Source organism: Pan paniscus, chromosome 5 (assembly GCF_029289425.2).
Source record: "Pan paniscus chromosome 5, NHGRI_mPanPan1-v2.0_pri, whole genome shotgun sequence".
NCBI lineage: Eukaryota > Metazoa > Chordata > Mammalia > Primates > Hominidae > Pan > Pan paniscus.
In genome coordinates this window covers 175245208-175273062 of record NC_073254.2, presented here as the reverse complement: position 1 = coordinate 175273062, position 27855 = coordinate 175245208, and the positions used below count along the sequence as shown (strand labels likewise).

The window sequence follows — 27855 nt, the reverse complement described above, 5'->3', positions numbered from 1 at the left end:
GCCCTTAGAATGAAGAACAGCAAAATTATCTCCTACTTCAAATTCTTTTTGAAATGAGACAGAGTATCAGTGAAAAGTATCACTAATAACAACAACTGACATTTCTGGAGCACTTTCTACTTAGCAAGGATCACGACAGGTGATTTCTGTGAATCATCTCATTTAGTGCCCGCAATAACTCAAAGACTAAACCATCCCATTTTACAGATGAGAAAAGTGAGTGCAGGATATTCTGCCAGAGTTCCAGAGAGGAAAGCACAAGAATGGAGCCAGGCTTCAAACCCAAGCCTGACTGGGCTTAGGGCACCAGCTCTCGAGTTTGGCTTGCCCTTCTGGGAACCCGGATCTAGTAGGTTTAAATGGAACTTAAAAACACCCCAGTACATGACTGACTGACAGAACAATTGTTTGCATTTATATATGGTATATGTTCATAACTTTCGCGAGGGAATATGAGAGATACATTATTTTATAAAAGCCAAAAAGCAAAATTTTAGGTCACTTCTAAATTCAGTATTCTTTATACTTTTTTTTCTCCCAATTCAGCATTTTAATTCTATCTGGAGGGAAGTTTGGAAGGAAGTTTTTAAATCAAACCCTTCTAAAGATCATCTTAATACAAAATGAAGTTTTTAAATAGTATGAATTCTGAACATAATTTGTATTATTTACTTATAGAATTTAACTGTCATACAAAAATGCTTTCCTCTTGTTGATTTTGATACCAAAGTATGCTTGTCATGGAAAAAAAGCCAGTTTAATTTACGCTCTTCTTAGTATTTATTATTCAGTAATACTAAAGTGTTAATAAGCCTCTCTCCCCATAAATTTTATCACCTGTGGTTTAATTGGACCTCCTAGTTTCAACATATGAACAAATCACTATCTCCAACCCAAATAAAGCCCCTCTTTAAGGATCCTCTATTTACTATCAAACTGCAAGGCTTTGTGTTTTTGACAAATTGTGTCTCAGGCCAGTAATTTCAGAGGTTCAAACAGTAACACACCAGCAGCGACTTGAAAGCATAACCCATCATTGGGAGTTTGGTTTTGAAGCCGAGCTCTGCTCAGAGATCTCCACAAGGTGGAGCCTCACCCAACAAATCCGACCAGCAGCTCGGGCGGCGGACCCCACAAAACTTAACCAAGTGGTAGGAAAATAGGCCTTATTTTCAGTTCCAGCGGCACTGTTTCACAGCCACGTGACCTGAGGTAATTTACTTATTTTGAGAGTGAAGACAGAATCATCCCTGCATAGGAGGGGTATGGCGCTACCCGGATGAGATCATTTTTACCCAAGTATTTTGTAAGCTCTAAAGGAGTGACCAGACGCCTAGCTAGTTTCACATATTCACGTGAAACCTAAGATTAACCATCGCAGAACTGAAAAGTGACTTAGGACGTGCCACTAGGCGAGGAAGAGGTGAGCTGTCAGGCCCAGGGCACGGCTGGCAGCCCCTCGCCGCCCTGTGCAGGCCCTCGCCCGGAGGTGCCGCCGCCTCCTCACCCGTCAGGTGGTAGTGCTCCTCGCTCTCCTGGTCCGTCAGGGACACCAGCTCCTTGAGCAGCAGTGGGTACTTGAGCACTCTCTGAACCGGCTTGATGAGGTAGGACTCCAGCGTGGAGGAATGCTGCTTGGTGGGGTTCCGGGTGTCCAGAAAAGCCTTGAAGGCTTTGTCAGTTTTAGCTACAAGCAGATGGATAAAAGACCTCAGAAGAGCACAGTGGGGTGAATTAAATTCTTCATTTCTCTTTTAACATTTATAGATCATCTATTTCTATAGTCCTCCTCATGCCATTCTTTAATGAAAACCCCAACACATCAGTGGGTCAGGCACCCAGCTGTCAGCGTGGGATTCCGCCTCACAGCCCTGACAGAGCCCTGGAGTGCTGGAAGCTTCCGAGGATGGAATGCAGGCTGCGCCCCAAAGACTAACACCGACTCAAAATGCAGGAATGTCTGACTTTAAAGACACATTTCATGCATACCCATGAGAAATATTGTTATAGGTGGCCTAAAAAGTGAGTTTCAAACAATTCATTAAAAGCCATGAAGCGTGGCCAGGTGCAGTGGCTCACGCCCGTAATCCCAGCACTTTGGGAGGCTGAGGCGGGCAGATCACCTGAGGTCACGAGTTCGAGACCAGCCTGGCCAACATGGTGAAACCCGTCTCCACTAAAAATACAAAAATTAGCCGGGCGTGGTGGTGGGCACCTGTAATCCCAGCTACTCAGGAGGCTGAGGGAGGAGAATCACCTGAACTCCTGAGGTGGAGGTTGCAGTGAGCCAAGATCGTGCCACTGCACTCCAGCCTAGGCAACAAAGTGAGACTCCATCTCAAAAAAAACATCAAAAAAGCCATTAAGCAATGTTATCCAGACCCTACACCATACCCACAAAAATTTCATAAAGGAAAATAAACCAGTGTTTTTCCCACTGGCCTCACTCTAGTTGTTGCTTATTTGTATTCTGTACACTTAAGGGCTATCTGGAAAGCAGTATCTTTTCTCCTGTAAAGTAAGGTGACAGGCACCGCAGCCTGCAGCCTACAGCCTTCACTCCACAGCTCCAAGCAGATTCACCTTTTGCATACCTAGAGCCACAGCTCCCTTCCACCAGGCATGGCAGTAGGACCCTCTCTGGCAGTGAAAACTGCCCCTTTGTCTGAGTGCCATGAAGGGTGTGTGTAGGAATCCAGGTGCATTTGGTTTGGGTACCAGCAGATACACCAGTGCTACTTGGATTCCACCAGTTGGCACTGGATGCCCAGTTGCTTGGAATGCAGCTACTCTGAAGGAAGATACACCCTTATTTGGGATTGTGTTGTAAGATCAAAATCTACAACATTCTAGGAGATGCAATACCATTTTGAATGTGATTACCAGGCCAAGTAGGTGGTGACAGGACCCCTCTTCTTTATGACAAAGGAGGAACGGAGCAAGCCATTGGTATGCTTTCACTGTACTGCACTGACTGTCAATATGTATTGACAAGTACATTGGTATGCTTTCACTGTACTACAGACTGTCAATACAAAGGTGCTTGTGGGCCAGGCGTGGTCGCTCATGCCTATAATCCCAGCACTTTGGGAGGCCTAGATAGGAGGATCACTTGAGGCCAGGAGTTTGAGACCAGCCTGGGCAACACAGTGAGACCCATTTCTATGAACATTTTTACATTTTTAAAATTAATTAATTAATTAAATTTAATTTAAAAGAGGGTGTTTGTGGGAGGAAATGACAACAGAGTTCAGCAACTGTCTAAAGCAACTGGAGAAGATGGATTTGGGCTGGGTCTTGCTCATTTGAAGCACTCTAAGACCCCACTTTTTAAATGTGGGGCTTTTCTTCTGGGATATCATGACGTTCTGGATTAAAATCCAATGGCAGAGCTGCATCCGTGGACATGAATGAGCACTAAGGGCGTCAGGATAAACCTCCAGGTGCCCTCCAGGCCCACGCAGAGAGAAACACCGAAGAGCAACCTTTGGGAAATGTGAGCTCTTTCCAGTTGCACCAGAGAAACTTTACTTTCAGCTGACACACTTCTTGTGAGTTTGATGGTAGGCTGTTGTGGCTCCTCAGGCTTAAGAAGATTAACAAGGAAAAAAAAAAAAACCATAGCATGCATTTCTTTCTACTCCCATCTAGGTTTTGGGGTTGCAAGTTTTTAGAGAAAGGAATTTGGCAAGAAAAGAATCCAGATGTAACTGACAGCAAAGTGACACATGGCAAAGCAACATCTCTGCTCTTAGGCATACTTGTTCCCAGCTACTAATTAACTGACAGAAACAGAAACCTTTCCCTTTAATATTTGTCACTGTCAAGGTCAAGGATGGACCTTAATACATCAAAATTGTACTTACTCTCTACTTGTTAAATACAGATTTACCCTTTACTAACAGTTAAAAATGCAAAAAAAAAAAAAAACTATAAAAGGCATAAGCAACTTACCTCGCTCCAGAACCTTCTGTACTTTGATATGGTTAGCACAGAATCCACTGTACAGTTTAAAGTGGTCCGCGTAATAAAGGAAAGAGCCTCCAAGGGAAAACAGTAATTTCTAGAAGGGCAGAGGGGAAAGTCAAATCAGACATGGTTTAATCAATGCGTGCTGGCTTATGGCATTTGACGGCCCCATGGCTTCTGTCAGATTCCATAGCACTAATGCCTTGGAGAAGTTCAGACCTGCTCCATCCACACAGGAGGTGGGGAACAGCCCAGGCGCTCCCCTGGCAGGTCTCTAGCTTGACTGCAAAGTTTCCAGCGGCAGAGCCTACTGACAGTGTGCAATCCAAGGACAAGAAACAAAGAAAGTTCTATAAAAATACAGCTGACAAGGTGGGATGTAAACAATCCGAGAGGTTCACTAATAAAGCCAACTCTGCATTGCTTGGGGAGAGTGGTGCTGTCTGCATGGTTGCAGGTCCCCTTGGAGGGGCTTCCTGCCACACTGCGGCTTACACGGATGCTATGGAGCACTGGTGCTTCATAGAAGAGAGGGCTTGAGCCCAGCAATTAGAAACCTATTCTCTTAATCCCAGATCCACATGACCACGGGGAAGAAGGATTGGGCACACAGGGTAGGAGCTCTGGTTTCAGAAGCAACCACCCTGGATATCCTTCACAGCAGCTGAGAAAAGAGCACGTGCGTGGTCAACAACCAGGCGGGAGGTGCTGCCGGACTTCTGACTACCAAAAGCACCTGCGCCAGGAAAAACAAAAAAAAAAATGCAGCCTTCCTTTACCACCTGACAGAGGAAAACGGTGCAAGGAAATAGTCACAGGACAATAAATAGTCAATAGTCACAGGACAAGAAATTCTTTCTCATGAGAGAATTGTGCACCATAGCCACGTATTTTTACTTTAAGCCTAAATCTGAGATACTTACTCTAAACTGTGAGGGGGTTTCTAGGGTGTTAAAGTCAGATGATGCTGAAATCCCATCCTCCAGGGTCTCCAGAAACACCTTCTGAAACTCAAGCATCTCTGGCAAACTTCCAAAAAGTGACTCCATCTATGTGAAGATCAGGATTTGAAATGAGGGGATTAGCCATGAAGTTCAGGACACCACGCTAACTCTTAGGCCCACAAATAAATCACAAGGAAATTCTTCACGGAAAAGCAGACAGAAAGTAAATCCTTTAAGAAGACAGCACATTCATTATGGGATATGGCTTATACATAGAAAGTTTCACAGCTCCATCCCCCATAATTCTCTATTACTACAGTAAATTTTTAAGTGGATGTAAAATTCTCAGAATTCAAATTAAGAAAAATGTAAGTCAGTAGAACTAATTATGTGGTTTCACATTACAAAGGTATGTATTGAAAAGGAATTTCTGATCACACTCTCTTCTACCTCAAAAAGACCATAACCGTCCCTCTGCCTTTGTAAACACTCTGCCACTGGGTTATGCAGCCGAGGCCACAGCAGTGGTTTAGGAGGAGGCTATGCCTGGGACTCTCAGAAGACCGTTAAGTCTTGGGATGTTCTTTTGGGATCAGCAGAGATACTCTCATAGGAGTTCTGCTAAAAGGCAAACAGAGACTAACCTGTGGATCACTGGACAGAAGGAAGGTGATTTTATTTACCTCATCTTGGGTAAGAAAGGTCTCATTCTGAAGTGGCTCTAAGTATAATTCAAAGAGGCAGCTCAAATCCTGAAAGAAAATAGAAGAAAGTGTCTTCAACGCTTTAGTCTCCAAAATACCCATGAGATTTGGGTAGCAGCAACCTGGCAGCAGCTCCCAAGGCTCGCATCAGGATAATGAAGTTTATGCCTTGTTGAAATTCTTTTTTTTTTTTTTTTTTTTTTTTTGAGATGGAGTCTTGCTCTGTCACCCAGGCTGGAGTGCAGTGGCATGATCTCAGCTCACTGCAACCTCTGCCTCCTGGGTTCAAGAGATTCCCCTGCCTCAGCCTCCCACATAGCTGGGACTACAGGTGTGCTCCACCACACTCAGCTAATTTTTGTATTTTTAGTAGGGGCAGGGTTTCACCATGTTGGTCAGGCTGGTCTCGAACTCCTGACCTCAGGTGATCCTCCTGCCTTGGCCTCCCAAAGTGCTAGCATTACAGGCGTGAGCCACCACACCCAGCCTTTGTTGAAATTCCTGACCCCAAAAGTAGTGATTATTGCTCACCTAATTCAAAGAGTTTAATATCACAATACAGGCAACAGCTGGATTCCACACCTTTACAGCTCGATCATTCCCTCTGCTTAGGTAAGTGTCTTGGTGACAGAAACACCCTTTCTTCAGGCCACTGCAGCAGGGGCACTCACTTCCCTGCAGAGGAAGGGGGTCTGGGTGGCACTGGTGTCAGGTGCACCCCAGCTCCTGGCCTCTTCTGCCTCAGGGAGCACAGTGAGAGGTCCAGCATGGAGCTGGGAGGGTCAAGATCTGGGGAGCCCTTCAACTTTGGGGTTGACTGATTCACAGAATCTCAAACTCACATATTCAAAGGCAATAAAAAACTCCCACAGAGCTGCAGCTCTAATGGCTAAACTCTAAGCCATATTTGGGTCTCTTGCAAACGAGGTTCCAGCAGGACAGTATAGTGGGAGTAGACTGCAGTTACAAAACCCATGAGCGAAAGATTTTGTTTAATAATTTGAAGCCAAAGCCGGGCATGGTGTCTCATGCCTGTAATCCCAGCACTTTGGGAGGCAGAGGCGGGTGGATCACCTGAGGTCAGGAGTTCAAGACCAGCCAAGCCAACATGGTGAAACCCTGTTTCTACTAAAAAAAGAAAAAAAAATAGCTGGGTGTGGTGGCGGGTGCCTGTAGTCCCAGCTACTCAGGAGGCTGAGGCAGGAGAATCTCTTGAAGTCAGGAGGTGGAGGTTGCAGTGAGCCAAGATCATGCCACTGCACTCCAGCCTGGGTGACAGAGCGAGACTCCATCTCCAAAATAATAATAATAATAATAATTTGAAGGCAAGACCAGGATATAGTTTAGTGATAGAAAAGATTTCTCTTTTATTCTGAAGAATTTTGAGTCCTAAAATACTAGAGGCAGTTGACTGCAAAGTCAGCTATAATAACTCCCTCACTTCCCAAGAGGGGAATCTAAGACCCAGAGCTTTATAAAGCCCAAAGCACCCCCAGAACTTTCTGGCCTTAGTTCAGAGAGCAAAAGGCAAGGCCTGTGACATGGATGCTTTCACCATAAAAACCTCCCTGGCCTTCCCTCACCATATTCCACGCCAGACCGCTCAGAGAAGGGAGATGACGGAAGTTACTGAATCATATCTCAGGGAACACATAGATGTCAAAAATTTCAAGGAGCATGCAGGGGATCCAGGTTAAAAAACAACAAGATTCTGTGTTAAACGTCAGCAACAAAAAAGAAATGAAGAAACGGTGGTGTGTGTGTGAATCACAACAGGTGCCAAGTGTGGGTTATTTTGTCCGAGGGTGTTGGGGCCTGGCAGTCATGCCTCACAGGCTGGTGCTGCCTGGGAGGACTTCCTGGGCAGCAAGGTCAGGTCCGCGCGGAGCTGCGGGGGCAAAGGGCTGCAACCCAGGGGGCCCTAAGAAAACAAAGTGCAGGTTTCTTGCAGAGAGAAGGGAGAGTCGGTCCTTGTCTACTTCCCCCATGACACCATCTGAGTACTCTGCCAGCCTGTCACTGAAATGACCCTCCCGGTACAGCGTGGCCTAACAGGAAATTCTAGCAACACTATTACCAAAAAGGGACATCGATTCTCCTCTCAACTCTGCCCTTAACTCTGGGGGCAAGAGCTCCATGACTATTCTCAAGATGTCAGAAGGGCTCTGAAGCTTCCAAAATATCTACAGCGCCACACAGCGACTTGGAAAAAGGTGACTGTGGAGATGGGATTATTCAGAACTTGAGTCTGAACAGCCTGGCTGTTCACTTCATCTCCACACCCTGGATGCAGGACAAGACATAATGGAAAATGAAACTAAACTGTCATCTCTCCTAACTTTCCTTTCTCCCCTCTGAGGCCAAAAGAAGGGGCTTTGGGAAGCTACCTGTGAATAAGGCCTTAGGTGAAGTCCTGGTAAAACAGTGACATCAACAAAAGGGGAAGCTCAGATCTGTCTTGCAGAGCAAGGTAATAGCCGCACGTGTGTGCCAAGCCTTAATTCACGGACTCAGCACGTCAGAGTTGGAAGACATTTAGAGAAGAAGGGGGACCGAGTGTCTCAGACCCCAAATAAGGGAGTTGAAGGGGGCCATCCACCATACAGCCAGACGGAGGCAAAGCCGGGCCTGGACCCTCAGCCCACCGCACCGTGCCGCGCTGCTTCAGTAACTGACAAATGAAGTGAGCTTCAAATGGTCCCAAAGCTCCAGGAAACAAAGCAAAAGAACTCTGCTCCCCAGGCTCCTGTATTCTTCATAAAATCTTTCTCAAACCACTGACTGGGGGCTTATGAGATGGATAAATGAATTCTTCGGGTACTCAAGATACTCGGCAACTGCCCCTTCATAATGGTGCAAGGATATTCCCACGTGCTGACCACTACCTAGTGCGTGCGTCCCAGTTCTACACGATGACAACCACCAGGCAGGGCTGGCCCGGGCCACCGCCAGGACTGTGGGGCCTGGATCAGCCGTCACGTATGTACAGATTGTTCCCAAGTTCCTCATCACCTAAAATGATCTCTCTCCCCTTATACTAAACCAGTACAGACTCCCTTCCCACAGATTGCAAATGACAAACCAGAACATCTGTTTCCATAGTGAAAGCTACCTTGGTAACAAAATAAGCCAAGGATCTAATTTTTTTCTGAGTCTCCTCAGCTCTTCCACCCTCTCACTCTTCCCCTCCCTTCCTTGAGCAATTCACTGATTCAAGGAGCAGGTGTCCCCCCCTGGGGAGTGGCAGGTGTCCTGGGCAGAGGTGATCTGGGGACCTCTGCCAGCATACCACTCGCCATCATCAAAGAGGCACGAATGCATAAATGCCCAGCTCTTCCCTTACCTTCACGTAGGACTTCTCTGTGTCCACAAGCTCCTGGATGACTTTGCGGAGGCGGTCTGCATCAGACAGGTGGCGGGCCAGAGGCCTCGGAGGAGGATCCTGACTCTCCCGCGGTCCTTCCATGCCGTTGGCCTGACTGTCGTTAAAACTCCTGCACAGTGCAGTGATCTGCTCAGCACTCTGAGAGAGGATAAGAGGTGGAAAATAATGCACGGGCCCCTCCCTGATAGTATCCGCTGCCCCCAAGGGCACCAAGTGTCTCCGTCTGTGCTCAGCAGGAATCTCAGAGGGACCTCTGTGTAGGGCAAAGGGTTTCATTCACCTCAAACCCCTCTGGCTATCATTTCAGATCTGAGTAAGGAAGATGTGCGCCCACACTCATGTTCAGTTTACACACGAGGCTCTCCATTGTCACATCAGCTGTTAGATGTGTCTTTGGACCTGAAATTACAGAGTCATTGCCTAGGGCTAACCCTCTGCAGTCAAGGTGAGGTAGCTCTGAAATCAAGAAGTTATGGCTTTCTAGGGAGCAACAAGAGCAGATGGCCTCAACAGGCCCACCCAGTCCCCTCAATGGTTGGCCTAATCCAGTTTTCCATCTCCCACACAGAACAGCCCGGAGAGACTCAAGAGAGGCACAGCCCAAGAGCAATTACAGGACGACCTGGCCACAGTGGGCCTGGAGTTCTGCCCTCCAATCTAACCGCTCAGCTCCACAGTCTTGTGGCAAGTAGAATTATGAGTGAGAAAGTCTTGAGCTGGTGCACATGCTAGTAATGGAGTAGAAGCAGATGAAGATGGTAACACCCTCACCCTAAAGGGGTGCAGAGCCCTGCAGAGCACACAGGCAGGGAGCAGAGGACACATAAGGCCTGGCGAGGATGAGAGGCCAGGGATCAACCGGCCCCAGAGGAAACCTCTGCGAGGAGGGAGCTAAGCTGGTCTTAGCAGGGAGCCAGGGCCAGGCCTAGGGAATGTGGGCTCAGAGGAAATACTCGCTCCCAGTCATGGGAAAGGAATCACATAGATGAAGAGACAAGAAGGAACATGACCGTCTGGGGGGACCACTGGCCTTTGGCACAAGCTCCTATTCAGACAGAAGCACCATGTGCTGCCGCCTTCTCAAGGACAGCCTATCTGTATCCACCAGACTTTGGCTGGAAAGCCTCACAGGTGTCTACCCTGAAACGCTTCCACAGTTGCTGGAGCAGGGTCAGATTACAAAGTGTCCTTTTACTTCTCATTCTTTCCATTCCACCCTCACATCTCCACCCCACTTCACCACCTCCCCATCTGGAAGCCCAGTGAGGGCAGGGTGGCTTCTTTCTTTCACATCTCCGCCAGCAGCCAGCTCACTGGCCAGCACAGGAAGTACTCAGCCCACCTCCGCTGCACTGAAATTCTTACTGAACAATGCAGCTGAGTCCCAACACAAATGACTGGCATCCATTAACAGCCAGCAACTTTCTGACTGTCAACTAAAAAACCCTCCTTTTTTCAGCTTAAATGCCTTCATGCCTGACCTCTATCCATCTCTGTCTTGGGTAAGAAGCTGAACTTCTCAGGAGCATCTCTTAATATTCACATAATTCATTTTCTTTCCTTGGATATTGCAGAAAGCTTACACAAGCATGTTGGTCAAACTTGGTAGCCTGATGCATGCTTTTTATACAGTCTGTCTCTTGACAAACTGAAGCACCCCAAAATAAAAAGAGGCCACTCTCAACTGCCCTCTCTGTTCTATGCCCCAACCCCCACCAACACAGTGTTGTCATATGATGGAAATATACAATCCACATTAAAACTCAACATTGATCTCTGGCTAGTCTTTCAGTTCAATTCAGTGGTCATCAATTGAGGGCCTGCTTTTCTCCAAAGAAGTAGAAACAGTTCCTACACAAAGAGGTAAGACTCACCAAGGCTGGAAACCCCAAAGCATAGCCTAAGGCAGTCTGGAATCAACAAAGACTTCTGTGGAACAAATGAAGAGTTATAATAAACATTAAATGAATAGAGGCAGCATTTTAGAATCGGTTGTCCAGGAAGGCTTCGGTGAAAGGGTTGTAACATGTCCTGGAGGGAGCGTGCTCCAAGGGAGAACCAGAGAATGTGCCAAAGGTGCAGTGGGAAAAGGAGCCCAGTAATGTTCCAGGCCTACCTCAAGGGGCAGGTAAGGGTGAGACCCTAACAGATGTCTGCCATGGGAACTCCCAGATGGCTGAGCTCCTTCAGTAGAATCGCTTCTCTTTTGAGTCGGGGGCACTGCTGAAAACATAACTGAAAATGTGGAGGCAACTTCAGAGCTGGGTAACAGGCAGAGGTTGGAACAGTTTGGAGGGCTCAGAAGAAGACAGGAAAGTGTGGAAAAGTTTGGAACTTCCTAGAGACTTGTTGAATGGGTTTGACAAAGATGCTGATAGTGAAATGAATAATAAGGTCCAGGCTGAGGTGGTCTCAGATGGAGATGAGGAACTTGTTGGGAACTGGAGCAAAGCTGACTCTTGTTATGTTTTAGCCAACAGATTGGCGGCATTTTGCCCCTGCCCTAGAGATTTGTGGAACTTTGAACTTGAGAGATGATTTAAGGTATCTGGGAGAAGAAATTTCTAAGCAGCAAAGCATTCAAGATGTGACTTGAGTGCTGGTAAAGGCATTCAGCCTTATAGAGGAGGCAGAGCATAAAACTTTGGAAAATTTGTAGCCTGACAATGCAATAGAAAAGAAAATCCCATTTTCTGAAGAGAAATCTAAGCTGGCTGCAGACATTTGCATAAGTAAAGAGGGACTGAATGTTAATCCCCAAGACAATGATGAAAATGTCTCCAGGGCATGTCAGAGGTCTTGGCAGCCCTTCCCATCACAGGCCTGGAGGCCTAGGAGGAAAAAGTGGTTTCCTGGGCCAAGCCCAGGGTCCCCATGCTGTGTTCAGCCCAGGGAATTGGTGCCCTGAGTCCCAGCCACTCCAACCATGGCTGAAAGGAGCCAACACAGAGCTTGGGCCATGGCTTCAGAGGGTGCAAGTCTCAAGCCTTGACAGCTTCCATGTGGTGTTGAGCCTGCCAGTGCACATAAGTCAAGAATTGGAGTTTCAGAACCTCTGCCTAGATTTCAGAGAATGTATGGAAATGCCTGGATGTCTAGGCAGAAGTTTGCTGCAGGGGCAGGGCTCTCATGGAGAACCTCCACTAGGGCAGTGCAGAAGGGAAATGTGGGGTTGGAGCCCCACACAGAGTCCCTACTGGGGCACTGCCTAGTGGAGCTGTGAGAAGAGGGCCACCATCCTCCAGAGCCCAGATCCACTGACATCTTGCACCCTGTGCCTGGCAAAGCTGTAGATACTCAACACCAGCCTGTGAAGGCAGCCAGGAGGGAGGCTGTATCTTTTAAAGCCACAGGGACAGAGCTACCCAAGACCATGAGAACCCACCTCTTGCATCAGTGTGACCTGGATGTGAGACATGGAGTCAAAGGATATCATTTTGGAGCTTTAAGATTTCACTGTCCTGCTGGATTTCGGAATTGCATGGGGCCTGAAGCCCCTTTATTTTGGCCAATTTCTCCCATTTGGAATGGCTGTATTTACCCAATGCCTGTACCCCCATTGTATCTAGGAAGTAACTAACTTGCTTTGGATTTTACAGGCTCATAGGTGGAAGGGACTTGCCTTCTCTGGGATGAGATTTTAGACTGTAGACTTTTCAGTTAATGCTGAAATGAGTTGAGACTTTGGGGGACTGTTGGGAAGGCATGATTGGTTTTCAAATGTGAAGATATGAGATTTGGGAGGGGCCAGGGCAAAATGATATGGTTTGGCTCTGTGTCCCTACCTAAATCCCATCTTGTAGCTCCCATAAATAATTCTCATGTATTGTGGGAGGGGCCCAGTGGGAGATGATTGAATCATGGGGGTGGGCCTTTCCCATGCTGTTCTTGTAATAGTGAATAGATCTCACAAGATCTGATGATTTTAAAAACAGGAGTTTCTCTGCACAAGCTCTCTTTGCCTGCTGCCATCCACGTAAGATATGACTTGCTCTTTTATTTTATTTTATTTTTTTGAGACAGAGTCTTGCTCTGTCACCCAGGCTGGAGTGCAGTGGCACAATCTCAGCTCACTGCAACCTCCTCCTCCCGGGTGCAAGCAATTCTCCTGCCTCAGCCTCCCAAGTAGCTGGGATTACAAGTGCCCACCACCACACCTGGCTAATTTTTGTATTTTTAGTAGAGACAGGGTTTTGCCATGTTGGCCAGGCTGGTCTTAAACTCCTGACCTCAGGTGATCTGCCCACCTCAGCCTCCCAAAGTGCTGGGATTACAGGCATGAGCCACCATGCCCGGCTGTCATGGGTGTTTCTTAAAAAACTCCCCCAGGTGTTGCTAATGTGTGGCCTGCATGAGAACTGCTGGTCAACTCTTCATACAGCTCGCGTTCTGCTTGGATTTCTGGGAGTGGTGCTGGCTCCAGTGGGATCACCTGTCCCAGGGTCCCCACTGAGGTATGTGGACTTAGCTCACGAGCTACAGGAAATCGATGGAATCACAGCCATGACTCTGGTGTTCTGGTTGTGGCCTCCTATGAACTGAGCTAAAAAGTTCACGATGATAATACTCGGACTCCAAGACTCACTGATTTGAAATCTCTGTACTGGGATTTGCACCACAAGCTCAGACAATATAATTCTGCAGTCCTGAAAACTAACAGTTCCCAGGGCTATAGAATCTATATTAAGCTTGAATATACTGTATAAAATAAGATCTGATAAAATACATCATAAGTTAAATGGCATCTGGTGAGATTATGGCTTTGCTTTACTGGGATGTCAAAAATCACACCTAACAATGCAGTGTTAAAGTAACGAGATCTTACAAATAAAGTATCTTGCCATTTTAGAAAAACAGAATTCACTTTATGAACTTTTCTGGTAAGATTAACTCCCAAAAAGTGAATGTTAGCTGAGATTTTTCATAGCAGATTTACTTCTTAAAGTACCACAATTAAGTGTTCAAGTGCTAGAAAGCCACCTTTTGTACACTTAACATTTTAGCTGTTGTCTAAAGGAGTTGGTGAGGATTACTTGGGACCAAAAGGAGGCAGGGCCCCCAAAGGGAGAAGAGTAATTATAAGTGTGTCTTTTCAGATTGTATCTGAAGGAGTCACTTGGGTGATTACATTTCAGTTCATCCATTGTTCGTGATGTTTATAAACATTAGAGGGACATTCTGGGTGAACCTGATCAGCACTTTATAGGAACAGTGATTATCTGGGCTGGGATATCTTCACATGCATATATGGTGATAGGCCTGAAAAGCACAGATGAGAGTCAGAAGGCCTGGGCTGCAGTCCAGGCTCGACCCCCAGCCTTCTGTGCACTCCTGGGCAAGTCTCGATTCTAAGTCTTCAGTGTCCTTCCTGATGAAAAGGCAGCAGGAATGCCTATTCCATCAAGTAACTGCTAAAATTGCCGTTTGGGTCAAGAAGAAAAGGAAACGCGTGTTTGCTGAGCAGCTGCTGTGCACAAGGCACAGTTGGGAGGTTTCTCACAGAACATGCCAGCATTGCAGCTTTACCATGACTCTCCAGGGCTTTCCAGCTGAGGGGCAAGGAGGCTTCAGCGAGACCTTAAATGGCACAGGGCCCGTTCCCCTCTCTAGCTCTGCTCCATCTCTAGCTCTGTTCCCCTCTCTAGCTCTGCTCTGTCTCTAGCTGTGCTCCATCTCTAGCTGTGCTCCGTCTCTAGCTCTGTTCCCCTCTCTAGCTCTGCTCTGTCTCCAGCTGTGCTCCATCTCTAGCTGTGCTCCGTCTCTAGCTCTGTTCCCCTCTCTAGCTGTCCGCACAGCCCCTGCCACTCCCAGGTATTTAGCAGAGCACAGGCAAAGCAATCTAGTTCCTCATGCCTCCTGCTGCCTCTGCCTCCCATGTGGTCAGGGCTCTCCTGGCCCCAGGTGTTCTAGGGATGCAGCCACCTGCCTCTGGAGACCACCTCTGCTTAGAGAGGCAAAAACAGCTCATTTGCAGACAACTGGGACATCTATTGAGCCTATTCCACCCCCACCCCAGGAATGCTGCTTTAAAAGCAAAAGACTGACCTGGCACAGTGGCTCATGCCTGTAATCCCAACACTTTAGGAGAATGAGGCAGGTGGATCATTTGAGCCCAGGAGTTCAAGACCAGCCTGAACAACATAAGGGAAACCCATCGCTACAAAAGATAAAAAAAAAATTAGCCGGCCATGGTGGCACACGCCTATGGTCCCAGCTACTCAGAAGGCTAAGTCAGGAGGATGGCTTGAGCCCAGGAGGTCAAGACTATCCTGGACAACATAGGGAAACCCATCTTTACAAAAGATAAAAAGATTAGCTGGCTATGGTGGCACATGCCTGTGGTCCCAGCCACTCAGGATGCTGAGGCAGGAGTTCAAGGTTACAGTGAGTTATGATGACACCACTGAGTGACAGAGTGAGGCTCTATCTCTAAAAGTAAATACATAAAAGCAAAAGACAGATGATCATAAGTTAGGGCTGGGAGTGTGTGAGGATTCAGTGGCCTAACAGGATGTGCATATGCAGAATAAAAAACACGGGCACTTGAAATGGGGGCCTCAGATTGGTTTTTTCCAGTTTGTAGCAATCAATGCTACAAACTTGGGTCCATCACAGGCCTCAGCTTTCATAAAAGAGCATGAAACCAATATTTTCTTTAAGAAGTCATAAAAAGATTAAATAAAAACATTTTTTCCAAAAATTATGCTATCTGGAAAAGCAATGATATTGAACCCCAACCCCCCTCCCCCGAAAAAAAATTTTCTCTCAAATTGTTTTTGTTTTGTTTTTTTGAGACAGGGTCTCACTCTGCCACCCAGGCTGGAGTGCTGTGGTACAATCATAGCTCACTGCAGCCTCAAACTCCTGAAATTAAGCAACCCTCCCACCTCAGCCTCCTAAGCAGCTGGAACTCCAGGCGCATGCCACCACACCCAGCTAATTCTTTTGATTTTTAGTACAGAAGGGAGGGTCTCACTATGTTGCCCAGGCTGGTCTCCAACTCCTGAACTCCAGCGATCCTCCCACCAAACTGCTGGGATTATAGGCGTGAGCCACCATGCCGGGCCTTTAGTTCAGGTTTTTAACGTTATACTAAGGTTGATCCCTGCTTGAAAATGATTTTATCTTATTTATAGATGAGGAGCATCCCACTCAAGAGCTCTGAATTCAGGCAGACGTCTAAGCAGTTATTTGTGTTTTAATGTATGGATAAGGACATTTTCTTGTCTATTTTCAAGGAGCCCATAAACCCATTTCTTAGGAGTGGCAAGAAAACTGCTTAGGACGATCAAGCAGCTCGCCCAGACCGTCTTTGACGGTCTTTGAAGGACAGAGTCTTTGTCAAACCAAGCTCTGAGTCACTCAGATGAACCTTCTAACCTGGGCTCAGTGCAATACTTTTCATTAGAAAAATACCATGACGGCCTCCTCTTGATGACAGTTTGTGAAATCTGTTCCCTTGATCACAACAACTTTGATATTCTCTTTTGTCTTATTCAGAGACACCACAGCCTGAGGCCTTTCAACCTTCCTGTGAGTTTTGGAATCTTTAAACTACTACGGGATAGGTACATCACATTACCCAGAACTATTTCAAGACTATGCCTGAAATTTTGTAGCTACTGCATGAAATACGTGGCAGGAGTCCACTGCATCAGAAGCTGAGCTACGTGCCCGCCTTTCCTGGCTCAGGGTGCAGCTGTGGCCTCATTTAGGGATTCTGGGTACTGCAAACTCTTGTCAAAGGCACCTGTTTGTGTTGCTTGGGCTCAGAAAACACTTTCAGTCTAAGAAAAAAAGTTTAAAAGTGCTGCGTAATTTGGGGTAATGTGGCATACAGAAACAAGGATGAAGGACAGCATTTGCAGCGTGTACTACATTTCAATTCCTGCTTTAGAGGAAAAGTATGTTGGGGGGGATCCGTAACAGACGTAACCAACATAGAAAGCTACTAGGAAAGAGACTGCCACGCTGTTCGGTGAGCTGGTCCCGTCACTTTGCAGTATGATCTTTCGGCAGATCCCTGGCTGCCCCCCACGGTCCCCTCTCCCTCCGCATGCTGGCCCACTGTGTGTTGAGCCATAGGCCTGGACTGAATCCTGACCCACTCTGTGCTGAGCCATCAGCCTGGACTGAATCCAAGTCTCATGTCCTCAGAGTTTCCCCAAACCAGGACATCAGTCAGAAGAACTAGGGTTCTGCTGCTCCTCCTGCACCGAAATAGAATGCTAGAAAAAATACAAAATACATTTAGGCCTGGGATAAACGGTCAGTTATCCTTAAGGAAAGTCAAGCCCCAGAAAGGGTGTGGTTTATATGGTTTGCGTTCTCATACACTGAGCACTTACAATATTCCCAGTTCATTGTCTGGAAGGCATGAGGAGGCTGCACTACTAAATAATCTCAGAGCGCAATGACACTGTCAGCTGTCACATTCAGGCAAATTCATTAAGTCAGAAAAGTTCCCTTTAGGAAAACGGGAAAAAAAAGACTAAAAATTGCATGAAGGACTTTTTCTCAACTCACTCTGAACTTTGTAAAAGTCACTCTCTAACTTACAGAAAGATCTAGTATTATCCCCAAATATCACTGGCAGGGATGGAATCTGGAAGGACCACAGAGGGCTGAATGATGACTTCCCCAGTTTTTGTTTTTTGTTTTTTTGTTTTTTTTTTTTTTTTGAGACGGAGTCTCACTCTGTCACCCAGGCGGGAGTGCAGTGGCACGATCTCGGCTCAGTGCAACGTCTGCCTCCCAGGTTCAAGCAATTCTCCTGCCTCAGCCTCCCACGTAGCTGGGATTACAGGTGCGTGCCACCAAGCCTGGCTAATCTTTGTATTTTTAGTAGAGACAGGGTTTCAGTTTCATCATGTTGGTCAGGCTGATCTCAAACTCCTGACCTCAGGTGATCCACCTGCCACGTGCTCCCAAAATGCTGGGATTACAGGCGCAAGCCACCGTGCCCAACACAGATGATGCTCTTGAGTGGAGGTGGATCCTGCACATCTGGACTGCACAGTGGGAACAAGGGGCCCCTGGTCTGCACATCCAGCTGCAGCTACCCTGGGCCACCCCACTGCAGCCAGGTCAGGATTTCAGGGCTGAACTCTGTTTAGTGCTTGGGGGGAAGCTGGCAGGGCCCACAGGCTGATAGAGGGCAACACCACATCCAGTTTCTCCTGGACTGGCATGCTCCGTGGAGTGGAGGAGGAAAAGGGCAGCACGTCAGCCCCTTGGCAGGGTGCAGTGGGAGTTAAAAAGCAGGTTCAAGATGACTAGAGACATTTAAAGTTGAGGACAAACCATTCATTTTATAGTGATACACTAAATACTCCAGGGAAATTGTATGAAATTTTTATATTTATCAAAATGGTACAAAAAGGAGGAAGAAATGCTGCTCCAAAGAGCCCCATATTATTTGTCTTCTAGACTAGAAGTTCCATTTCCAAAGGTTCTATTTCCTGGGCAGAATGAGAACATAAACTGTGAAAGTAAACAGTCACCTAAAGAAATTGCAGTATGAAGAGGAGCCATATGCAGCAGCTGCCAGTGATGCCAGAGACCAACATCTGCTGACCAGAAGAGAAGGACGTGATTTACTGGTAAGGGAAGAAAGTACGGCCGGGTGCAGTGGCTCACGCCTATAATCCCAGCACTCTGGGAGGCCAAGGTGGGCGGATCACTTGATGTCAGGAGTCTGAGACCAGCCTGGCCAACATGGTGAAACCCCATCTCTACTAAAAATACAAAAAAAAAAAAAAATTAGCCAGGCTTGGTGGCACACACCTGTAATCCCAGCTACTCAGGACCTGAGTTGGGAGGATTGCTTGAACCCGGGAGGCAGAGGTTGCAGTAAGCCAAGATCTTGCCACTGTACTCCAGCCTGGGTGACAGAGCGAGACTCCATCTCAAAAAAAAAAAAAGTAGGTCTGCCATTTTAAAGTAATTTAAAAGTAATTTTATGTATATTTACTATATATAAATATGTATGCATAGATTTTTATAAAATTGAACTACATGTATAATAAATGCAGTGGTTAACTCTGCCTTTCAAGTTATTTTAATCTTTTGGCTTATCTGAGTTTTCTCATTTTTTTATAGCGGTTGAATTTTTACAATTTTTAATGGAATCTTTTCCTACCACTTAAAAAAAATTATTTGAGGCAGAAAAGGCCTGATAAGACATTCTGCTTCCATGAAGACACAGTGATGAACAAGACTGGCATAATCGCTCCTTGAGTCTGGCTGGGAAGACAAGCTTTAAGCAAGTCATTCAAAGGTGACCAGTGCCGAAAGTGGGGGGTCCTATGGAAACACAACAGAGAGAGCTACTCTGGTTGAAGCAAGGACAGGAACAGCTAACACTGGAGCCAGGGTTAAAGTCAGCTAAACTGTGCACAGCTTGGGGCTGGGGGAAGCACAGAGTGTGTCAGGAATTGAAGGCCAGTGTAACTGTGGCCCAAGGCAGGACAGAGAGGCAGGGTCTGGCAGGTGCGAGTTAGGAACTGTGGACACCACAAAGACAAGGGAGGGGCATGAGGTGGTGAACTTTCTGTGAAGGAGACGAGCTCAGGGGAGAGCAGGGGTGGGTGGAGGAGACCCACCTGGAGGTGAGTTCAGCAGCCCCTGTTGCCTACTGGACACACAGCTTACAGGTGACAGCATGATGGGCTATGTGGTGGATTTGTACTCTTGGTGGTACAGGTGTCACCTGGTGATATGGTTTGGCTCTGTGTCCCCACCCAAATCTCACCTTGAATTGTAATGATTCCCATGTGTCATGGGAGGGACCCAGTGGGAGGTAATTGAATCATGGGGGTGGGTTTCTCCCATGCTGTACTCGTGATAGTGAATAAGTCTCACGAGATCTGATGGTTTTATAAAGGGCAGTTCCCCTGCACACGCTCTCTTGCCTGCCGCCATGTAAGATGTGACTTTGCTCCTCCTTCACCCTCCCCCATGATTGTGAGGCCTCCCCAGTCATGTGGAACTGTGAGTCCATTAAACTTCTTTTTCTTTATAAATTACCCAGTCTCGGGTATTTCTTCACAGTGGTATGAAAATGAATTAATACACCTGGGCTCTGCCCCCTTTCACGATCCCACTGTAAGTGTGAAACTCACACCAAGGGCCTCAGAATGTGCTTGAGACTAAGCTTTTCAACAATTACTTCTTTCAAGACAGGAGACTTAGGCACACAGGCTCTGGAGTTACAACAAACCTTGGCCATGGCCATGACCAGCTGTGTGATCATGGCTAACTGCTCCATGACTCAGTTTACTTGCCTATAAAAGCAGGGGTCACATTTAAAGGGTGGTCAAGAGCATTCAGTGAGATAAAATATGTAAAAATACTTAGCATAGTACAAGGATTCCACAAAGGCCAGGGCTCAATGAAAGTTATAATTTGCACAGGGCATTCAATGTCTCAAGTTCTTCTATTTTTACAGGTATGGAAGAATAAATTTTCCGAGTGCCCCAAAGGAAGGGCAAGAACAGTCAAATTCATCTCATCAGCAGTTTCTTACTGGGCACCTCCTGTCTGCCAGGCTCTGTTCTGGGTGTGGGGATAAAAGGCAGAAAGAGGCAACAGGCACAGTGACAACAAAACTCAGTATCTCAATAAAGTGGCGAGGGCTATGGGAAGAGTAACAACGAGGGGAGGCGTGCAGAAGGCCAGGGCTGGAATGAGCCGCACCAGTCATGGTCAGAGAGGGAGGAGGTGGGCAGTGGCCACCTGCTGTCTGGAGGAAATGCGGACATACTTCCCTGAGAAGGCAGAGAGCACGTGCATGTCCCAAGTGGCAAATCCTCAGTGCCTAGGGGGCATGCCCAGGAAGGCAGGTCAGAGCTGCATGCTGGAGAGAGGAAGCGCCATGGTCACTGCTATGGGGCTTCCCAGACCAGAGTCACAGGGAGGGCCCCTGCTCCCCAGGAGGGAGCAACTGAGCAGCTGGTGCCAGAGCGGTGGGAACAGGAGGAGCGTCCGGCTTGTGTGTCCTCGCTGCCTGCCTTCTGCTCGGTTTCCTTATTTAACAGGAGTTTGGTCGGAATTCAGGAATGAATAAGATGTTCTCTCTGCCAAGGAAGTTTCAAGGGCCGGGGCAGCATTTCTACACAACCAGCCACCTCTTTCACATAAAATTCTGGGAGTTTCAATGCTACCCTTAAGGCTAATCTGTCTAATGTATGCCTCCTCTGCCAGGAACTGCATTTTCTCTAACCCATTTTTCACCCGGAAAGAAAGATATGGCTTTGCTTCTGATTAACAGCCTCTCCAAGTTTTGGGATAACAGACATGAGCCATCATGCCCAGCCAGGAAAGGTCTTTAGTGTTACATACTCTGAGACTGTATTGAGTTGAGACTTTTTTCTTTTTCTATATTCATGATTGGACAATAAAGCGCCAAAAAGATTATCTTTATCACTTTATTTGAAGACAAAATGTGTCAATAACAGCAACTATAACCAAATTCTTGACAGACTAGAGCTCTGACAAATCTCCGTTAGCCACCAATTTCCTGGGCAGGTAAAGTCTATCCTACAGAAAACTGAGGACAAAATTCAGTCGCATACTCGAAGGGGGAGATCCCACATACTTAGGCTTAGCAGTTCAGGCTGTGTCCACCCAGCTTTGCTTAGGACAGCTCTGCCCAACTACCTGAGCCCAGACTGTCCCTTCACTAAGCCCTTCCTCCCTTTCTCTGGCTCCCTAGAAATTGATTTTCTTTCTAGTTGTAATCCATGTGGGTTCCCGGCTGCCTTAACCTAGAAAACGAAACAAAAAATAGAGCAGCACCTGGCTCCCAGGTACAGACCAAGCACTCTGCTCTGATAATAGTTCTAAGATGCTCAGAAAATAATTCAGTTGCGCCTATTCCAGTTCCTTGCTGACACTCCTTGGGCATCTTAGATGCGCTTCTAGACTGCTGAGGAGGCTGCATCCTCTGCTGAGTCTCTCCAGCTGTCACAGTCTACCTGCTTTTGCAACATAAGCCTTGGATCTCTGTATCCTCACAGATTCCTCTTGTCGACGGGGGTGTAACCAACTTTGTAAATTAAGCTAAAGAACCAAAAAGTCGTGTCCAGATTTCTAACATCGTACCTTGCAACTTCACAAATACAGTCGCTCTACCTTTAAATCAATTCAAGAGTAAATACACCCATATGCCATGAGTCTGATACTTAAACACAGTTTTCTCCCCTTTCTTCTACACGCAGTGCCATATTCTCCTTACTAGGCAGTGTGGTGTCATGGGAAGAAGTGCTTTAGAAGCTGGCAGGGCTGGGCGCGATCCGTGGTACAGTCACTGCCTAGGACACACTGGCCTGCTAGTTGACATCTCTGAATTTGAGTTTTCTCATGCTAAATGGGGCTGGTAATATCTGTTCAATAGGGTTGTGGGGAAAACGGGTTTAAATGAAGTGATGTGTTTAAAACACATTGTATTCGCCATGGGCTAAGTCTCCGCAGACTGGCTCAGCACCCCTGCAGTTTACAAAGCCATTCCACGTGCCTAGTCTTCATTTCACCTCACAGCCATGAAACAGTTGCGGAAATGGAATCCCACTTTCTTAACAAATAAGGATTCAAGGGAGTGAATGATTTTTCCAAAGCCCACTGTGAGTGCATGGAAAGCTCCAGCAATTCTGGTCCAAGTATCTTTTCACTTTGTGCAACAGCAAATTAAGAGACAAACATCTACTTTCCTTTCCAACTTAGTAGAGCAGGAGGGAAAGTCCTTCTAGTTAACTCTCCTATTTCTTATGTATCCCACTCTCCGAGCACATACTGCAAATGTGCTATTTGGGATGGCCTTTGCCACGGGACAATCAGAGCCAACTCAAGGTGACAGCAACTCAGCAACAGAGACAGGGGCACAAAACAAACAGCTTGACTTGCCCTGGATTATTCTTCTCCAGAAGAAACCAAGCCCCAGTTTCACTGATGGGGACAGATACACAGGGGCACGGGCTCTGACTTGGGGGAATGAAAGGGACTATGTCACCACCTGAATTTGTTGCAGGCAAATTATGAATTCTTAAAGATTTTTTTTAAGCATTTAAATTTCACCATCTGCAATCTTTTTTCTTCCCTGCCCCCCGCCCCCACCCGAGATGCAGTTTCACTCTTGTTGCTCAGGCTGGAGTGCAGTGGCACGATCTCTGTTCACTGCAACCTCCGCCTCCTGGGTTCAAGTGATTCTCCTGCCTCAGGCTCCTGAGATTACAGGTGTGCACCACCACGCCCAGCTAATTTTTTTTAGTAGAGATGGGGTTTCACCATGTTGGTCAGGCTGGTCTCAAACTCCTGACCTCAAGTGATCCACCTGCCTCGGCCTCCCAAAGTACTGGGATTACAGGCATGAGCCGCCACACCCAACCTACCATCAGCAATCTTTTGTTTCCACTTAAAAGCGGAGCCCACAAAGATGCTCAGCCAGCCAAGGGGGCTACTGAGGCTGAGCAGCCTTGCATCCCATTCCCCATTGGTACATTAGTATCTTATGACACCTTCAGCAGTCACACTTACTTCTACTGATGGCTGCTTTTTCAGGTTTCATGGATCAAAGATGCTTTTCATCGCTTATGAAGAATGGGATGGGGGCAGGGAGACAGGGTCCAGGCGCTATGATTTCGTCTGAAATCACATCCTCTTCATGCTTAGAAAGCCCTACACTTTCTCTTCTAATATTGGCTTAAAACAATGCTTGGAATCTGGTTTCAAAAAAATTGTAGCTTCTGGGAGGAAAGTCATAAGTATATAAAACATCAATTACATGTTAATATCCTGGCAACCTTAATTAAGCAGGGGTACTGCCACGGCTACTTGCCTTAAAGTGAGCACAGATACCCTGTGTGCCCCTTTAATTATGGTTTTTGTTCAATGTTTTTTGCTGGATTTGAGTAATGCAATAGTCACATCTGGCACCCTCATCAACAGGTTCTCAAAATAATGATAATCTTATATGGAACAATACCTATCTTTATTTATAGAAGTATTTATCTGAGACTTTACCACTCTATAATCTACACTGACTTCTAACAGAAATGGAATAAGATTTAAACTAAGACAACTATCATTTTCAATAAATAACTTGACAGTTTTGATCAAACTTCTTAAAAATAGAAATCAATAAATACATGGGAACCAAAGCCAGGTATCCCTGGTGGTGAGAAGAAGAGCTGGGGATCTAGAGAAGGCAGCAGAACCAGGACACTCAGGCAAGAAAAAGATGGAAGAGACAGAGTGAGGGCGACAGAATGTGAACAGAGACTTTCTTTAAAGCCCCACACTTAGAAGTTATCTGTAAGCCTCACGTTGTATTACTGCTTGATCGTCCACCTTTCCCCATCTTGGTAACTCATCTGTAAAAGCCCCAAATTCAAGACCTCAGTGCTCAAATGAGAGGAAGGCAGAGCGCCCGCCTGTCCTGATGAGTGTGTCACCCGGGCCCTCAGACTGCCCTTTATCTATGCCTGAATGAACCAAGAAGGGAATAAACTCTTAAAAATCCCAGCTGAGTGCAGTGGCTCATGCCTGTAATCCCAGCACTTTGGGAGGCCGAGGTGGGTGGATCACCTGAGGTCAGGAGTTTGAGACCAGCCTGGACAACATGGCAAAACCCCGTCTCTACCAAAAATACAAAAATTAGCTGTGTACGGTTGTGCATGCCTGTAATCCCAGCTACGCGGGAGGCTGAGGTGGGAGAATTGCTTGAACCTGGAAGGCAAAGGTTGCAGTCAGCCAAGATCGCACCATTTCACTCCAGCTTGGGTGACAGAGCGAGACCCATCTCAAACAAACAAACAAACAAATAAATAGAAAATCCCAAAACCAGCTGAGAGCAGCGTGCAAGGTAGGAAGATGGCAGGACTCCTCCAGGCATGCACCATTTGTGGTTTCTGAGCAGTTGGTGATGAAATCCCCGCTGTGCAGATGCCAGGCCAGAACCTTCTAAGCAACTGCACATCTCAGAGCCTCCTCCTCTGCCAGCTGTTTTCTGAAAACACCAGAGGACTCAGGTGGCAGCAAAGAATGAGAGAGCGCAAAGGCAGGTGAATAGCAGAGGCGGCAGCATGCGCTGGAGGCTGAACAAACACAGTCGGGGTATGGAAGGGGCAAGAACCAACAAAAGGATGAAAGGGGGAAAGAGAATTGGGGGTGCCTTTAAAACAAACCTCCATTCTCCTCCTTCCTTCCATACTAATGACACATCCATGTTTTTCTTGCCCTTTTCTTCATGTTATTATCAAGACAGCAGGAGACGGATTTACAAAACGAATGATCCCATCTTAACGTTCAGCAGTTAGAAGCTGGCGTTTGAGATGGTGAAAATACCATCATGTGTACCTGGATGAAGCACTTCCAGGCACAGTTTTTCCATGACCCCTCCTCCCTCAACTCCAGACACATCTACTCGTGACACACACATCTACTCTTAGCTGAGTCTATAGAGGAAATTGCAAAATGACTCAGAACAATTTCTCACAACTTACTTTTGCAAAAGCAAAAGCAGCCACCACTGTGGAGCCGGGACTTTACCACAAGGTGAGAATCCGCTATGAGTCATGAAAGGCATAGAAAATGCCTTGAAACTCAAACACATCTTCTTTCATTCAGTACAAGGTTTTCATTGGACTACAATCTCTACACAAGAATATTGACAGAAGGCAGCCGGGTGACGATTTCAGAACTTTGAACAATGGCAAGCATCTGAGAAGGCCTCGGTGAAGGGGATTTAATGAGTGAATGAACAATGCGACACTACACCCACCCCCTTGGTAAATATTAAAGATCGGATGAGATTCCAGGCACCCACACAGTGGCAAGCCAAAATTAGATAGTAATTGTGCCTATTACTTCTTTAAAAGAAAAAGGGCAAACGACAACAAGGGCTTAGCTAATTTGCTGACATGAAAAGGGGCAAGGGTGAAATTCACTGGCAACACCCTTGCCGGGGAACACAGGAGCCACGGCTACCTGAGCGTCCCTTACGCTGAGCATATAAAACTCCCCTCCTAGTCCATCAGACAGCTATTTATTTTACTAAAGAGATCCATAAAAGTTTGGTTTGGGATCAAAATGTTAAAATTCTTACTCCAAAAAAAAACCCATTTTGTTCACTAATGATAGAAAATAAAACTTTCAAAATGCCAAAACATCCCGGCGCATAATGCTGCGATTGGTGTTTAACAACCTGGGTTCGCATCCATTGAAGTGCAGAGTAAAAAAAAAGAAAAAAAAAAAAAATCTGGGGATGTCTAACCACCATCATCAATATAATCTATTCTGGTCTCAACCTAATAATTTATTTGCCATCTAGGGGTTGTTATTTATTTAACGTTCCTCAACATCTCTTAGCACATTAAAAAAATAAAGCATTAATAGCTAATCTCACCCAAGCAATTAGACTAAGATAAAAACAAAGTTCAAAATATCACTTGACTATATAAACACAGTGCTGTTCACATTGCAGGTACTTGATAACTGATTCTGCAATATCAGTAATATTAAGACACAGGCTAGGCTATTCAGATGTTTACTCAAAGTAAGGATCACAAACTGACGGTTCATAAATTCCTAACAGGGAAAGCTGTGAATAAACATCGTAAGACTGGGGAGCTCCCTGGAATTGTCTGCAATTTCTAACGTATGTGCATAAGCAATTTTCTGGGGACCCATAGCTTTCCTCAGATTCTCAAATGGTCTGCTTGAAATAAGTTCCTAAATAACGTAAGTGCATAAAAGAGCGGAGAGCATCTGGAAATACGGTATCTAACCATCCTGACCTTCGCATACCATTACCTGAGAAGCCTCCAAAAATCTTACAGGTTTTAGCTTCAATGAAATGCATGAAGGACAATAAACGACCGAAGCAAATTCTAATAGGGTTCTGCTAAGATTCTTCTTCTAAGCAGCTCTCCATATTCGTGGGGATAAAAAGGGATATCTAGCAGAAAGCTGCTTTGGATCAGGCATTCAGGCAGAAAGACAGACAGGGAGAGACATCAGGGCAGGACAGCTGGTCAGACGGACCCTTGAGTTTCACAGATAGGGAAGTTTGACAGCTTACCCAAGGATGAAGAAACGGCTCCTCAGCGTAAGACTTAGGGCAAAAAACCCATGGGTTTTTTTGTTTGTTTTTTTGTTTTTTGTTTTTGAAACAGAGTCTTGCTCTGTCATCCAGGTTGGAGTACAGTGGTGCAATCTTGGCTCACTGCAACCTCTGCCTCCTGGGCTTAAGCAGTTCTCGTGCCTCAGCCTCCCGAGTAGCTGGGATTACAGGAACGAGCCACAATGCCTATCTAATTTTTGTATTTTTAGTAGAGATAGGGTCACACCATGTTGGCCAGGCTGGTCTTGAGCTCCTGGCCTCAAGTGATCCACCAGCCTCAACCTCCCAAAGTGCTGGGACTACAGGCGTGAGCCACCACACCCACCCAACCCATGTGTTCTTACTCCGAGTGTACCCCATGTCGAGGTGGCTTCCCCAAAGAATAGGCAAGAACAGGCCGGGTGCGGTGGCTCACGCCTGTAATCCCAACACTTTGGGAGGCTGAAGAGTGTGGATCACCTGAGGTCAGGAGTTTGAGACCAGCCTGGCTAACATAGTGAAACCCCGTCTCTAGTAAAAATACAAAAATTAGCTGGGCATGGTGGCGTGCACCTGTGGTCCCAGGTACTGAGGAGGCTGAGGCATAAGAATTGCTTGAACCCGGGAGGCAGAGGCTACAGTGAACCAAGATCGCGCCACTGCACTCCAGCCTGGGCAACAAAGTGAGACTCCCTCTCAAAAAAACAAAAATAAATAAATAAAGAAGAAGAAGAATAGGCAAGAACCTGCAAATGG

The 27855-nt window shown here is 46.4% G+C and overlaps 1 protein-coding gene across 9 annotated transcripts in view; it reads right to left on the bottom strand.

Moving 5' to 3' along the window:
- TIAM2 (TIAM Rac1 associated GEF 2) overlaps positions 1-27855 on the bottom strand; it is a 264916-nt gene that overhangs the window by 8025 nt on the left and 229036 nt on the right. For all 9 annotated transcript variants that reach the window (XM_008974986.4, XM_055114256.2, XM_063605529.1 and 6 more), the window contains 5 exons: positions 8961-9140; positions 5597-5665; positions 4893-5018; positions 3955-4063; positions 1508-1687 (listed from right to left, as the gene is read on the bottom strand). In XM_008974986.4, the coding sequence (XP_008973234.4) occupies positions 1508-1687; positions 3955-4063; positions 4893-5018; positions 5597-5665; positions 8961-9140 (664 nt within the window). The remainder of the gene's footprint in view (positions 1-1507; positions 1688-3954; positions 4064-4892; positions 5019-5596; positions 5666-8960; positions 9141-27855) is intronic.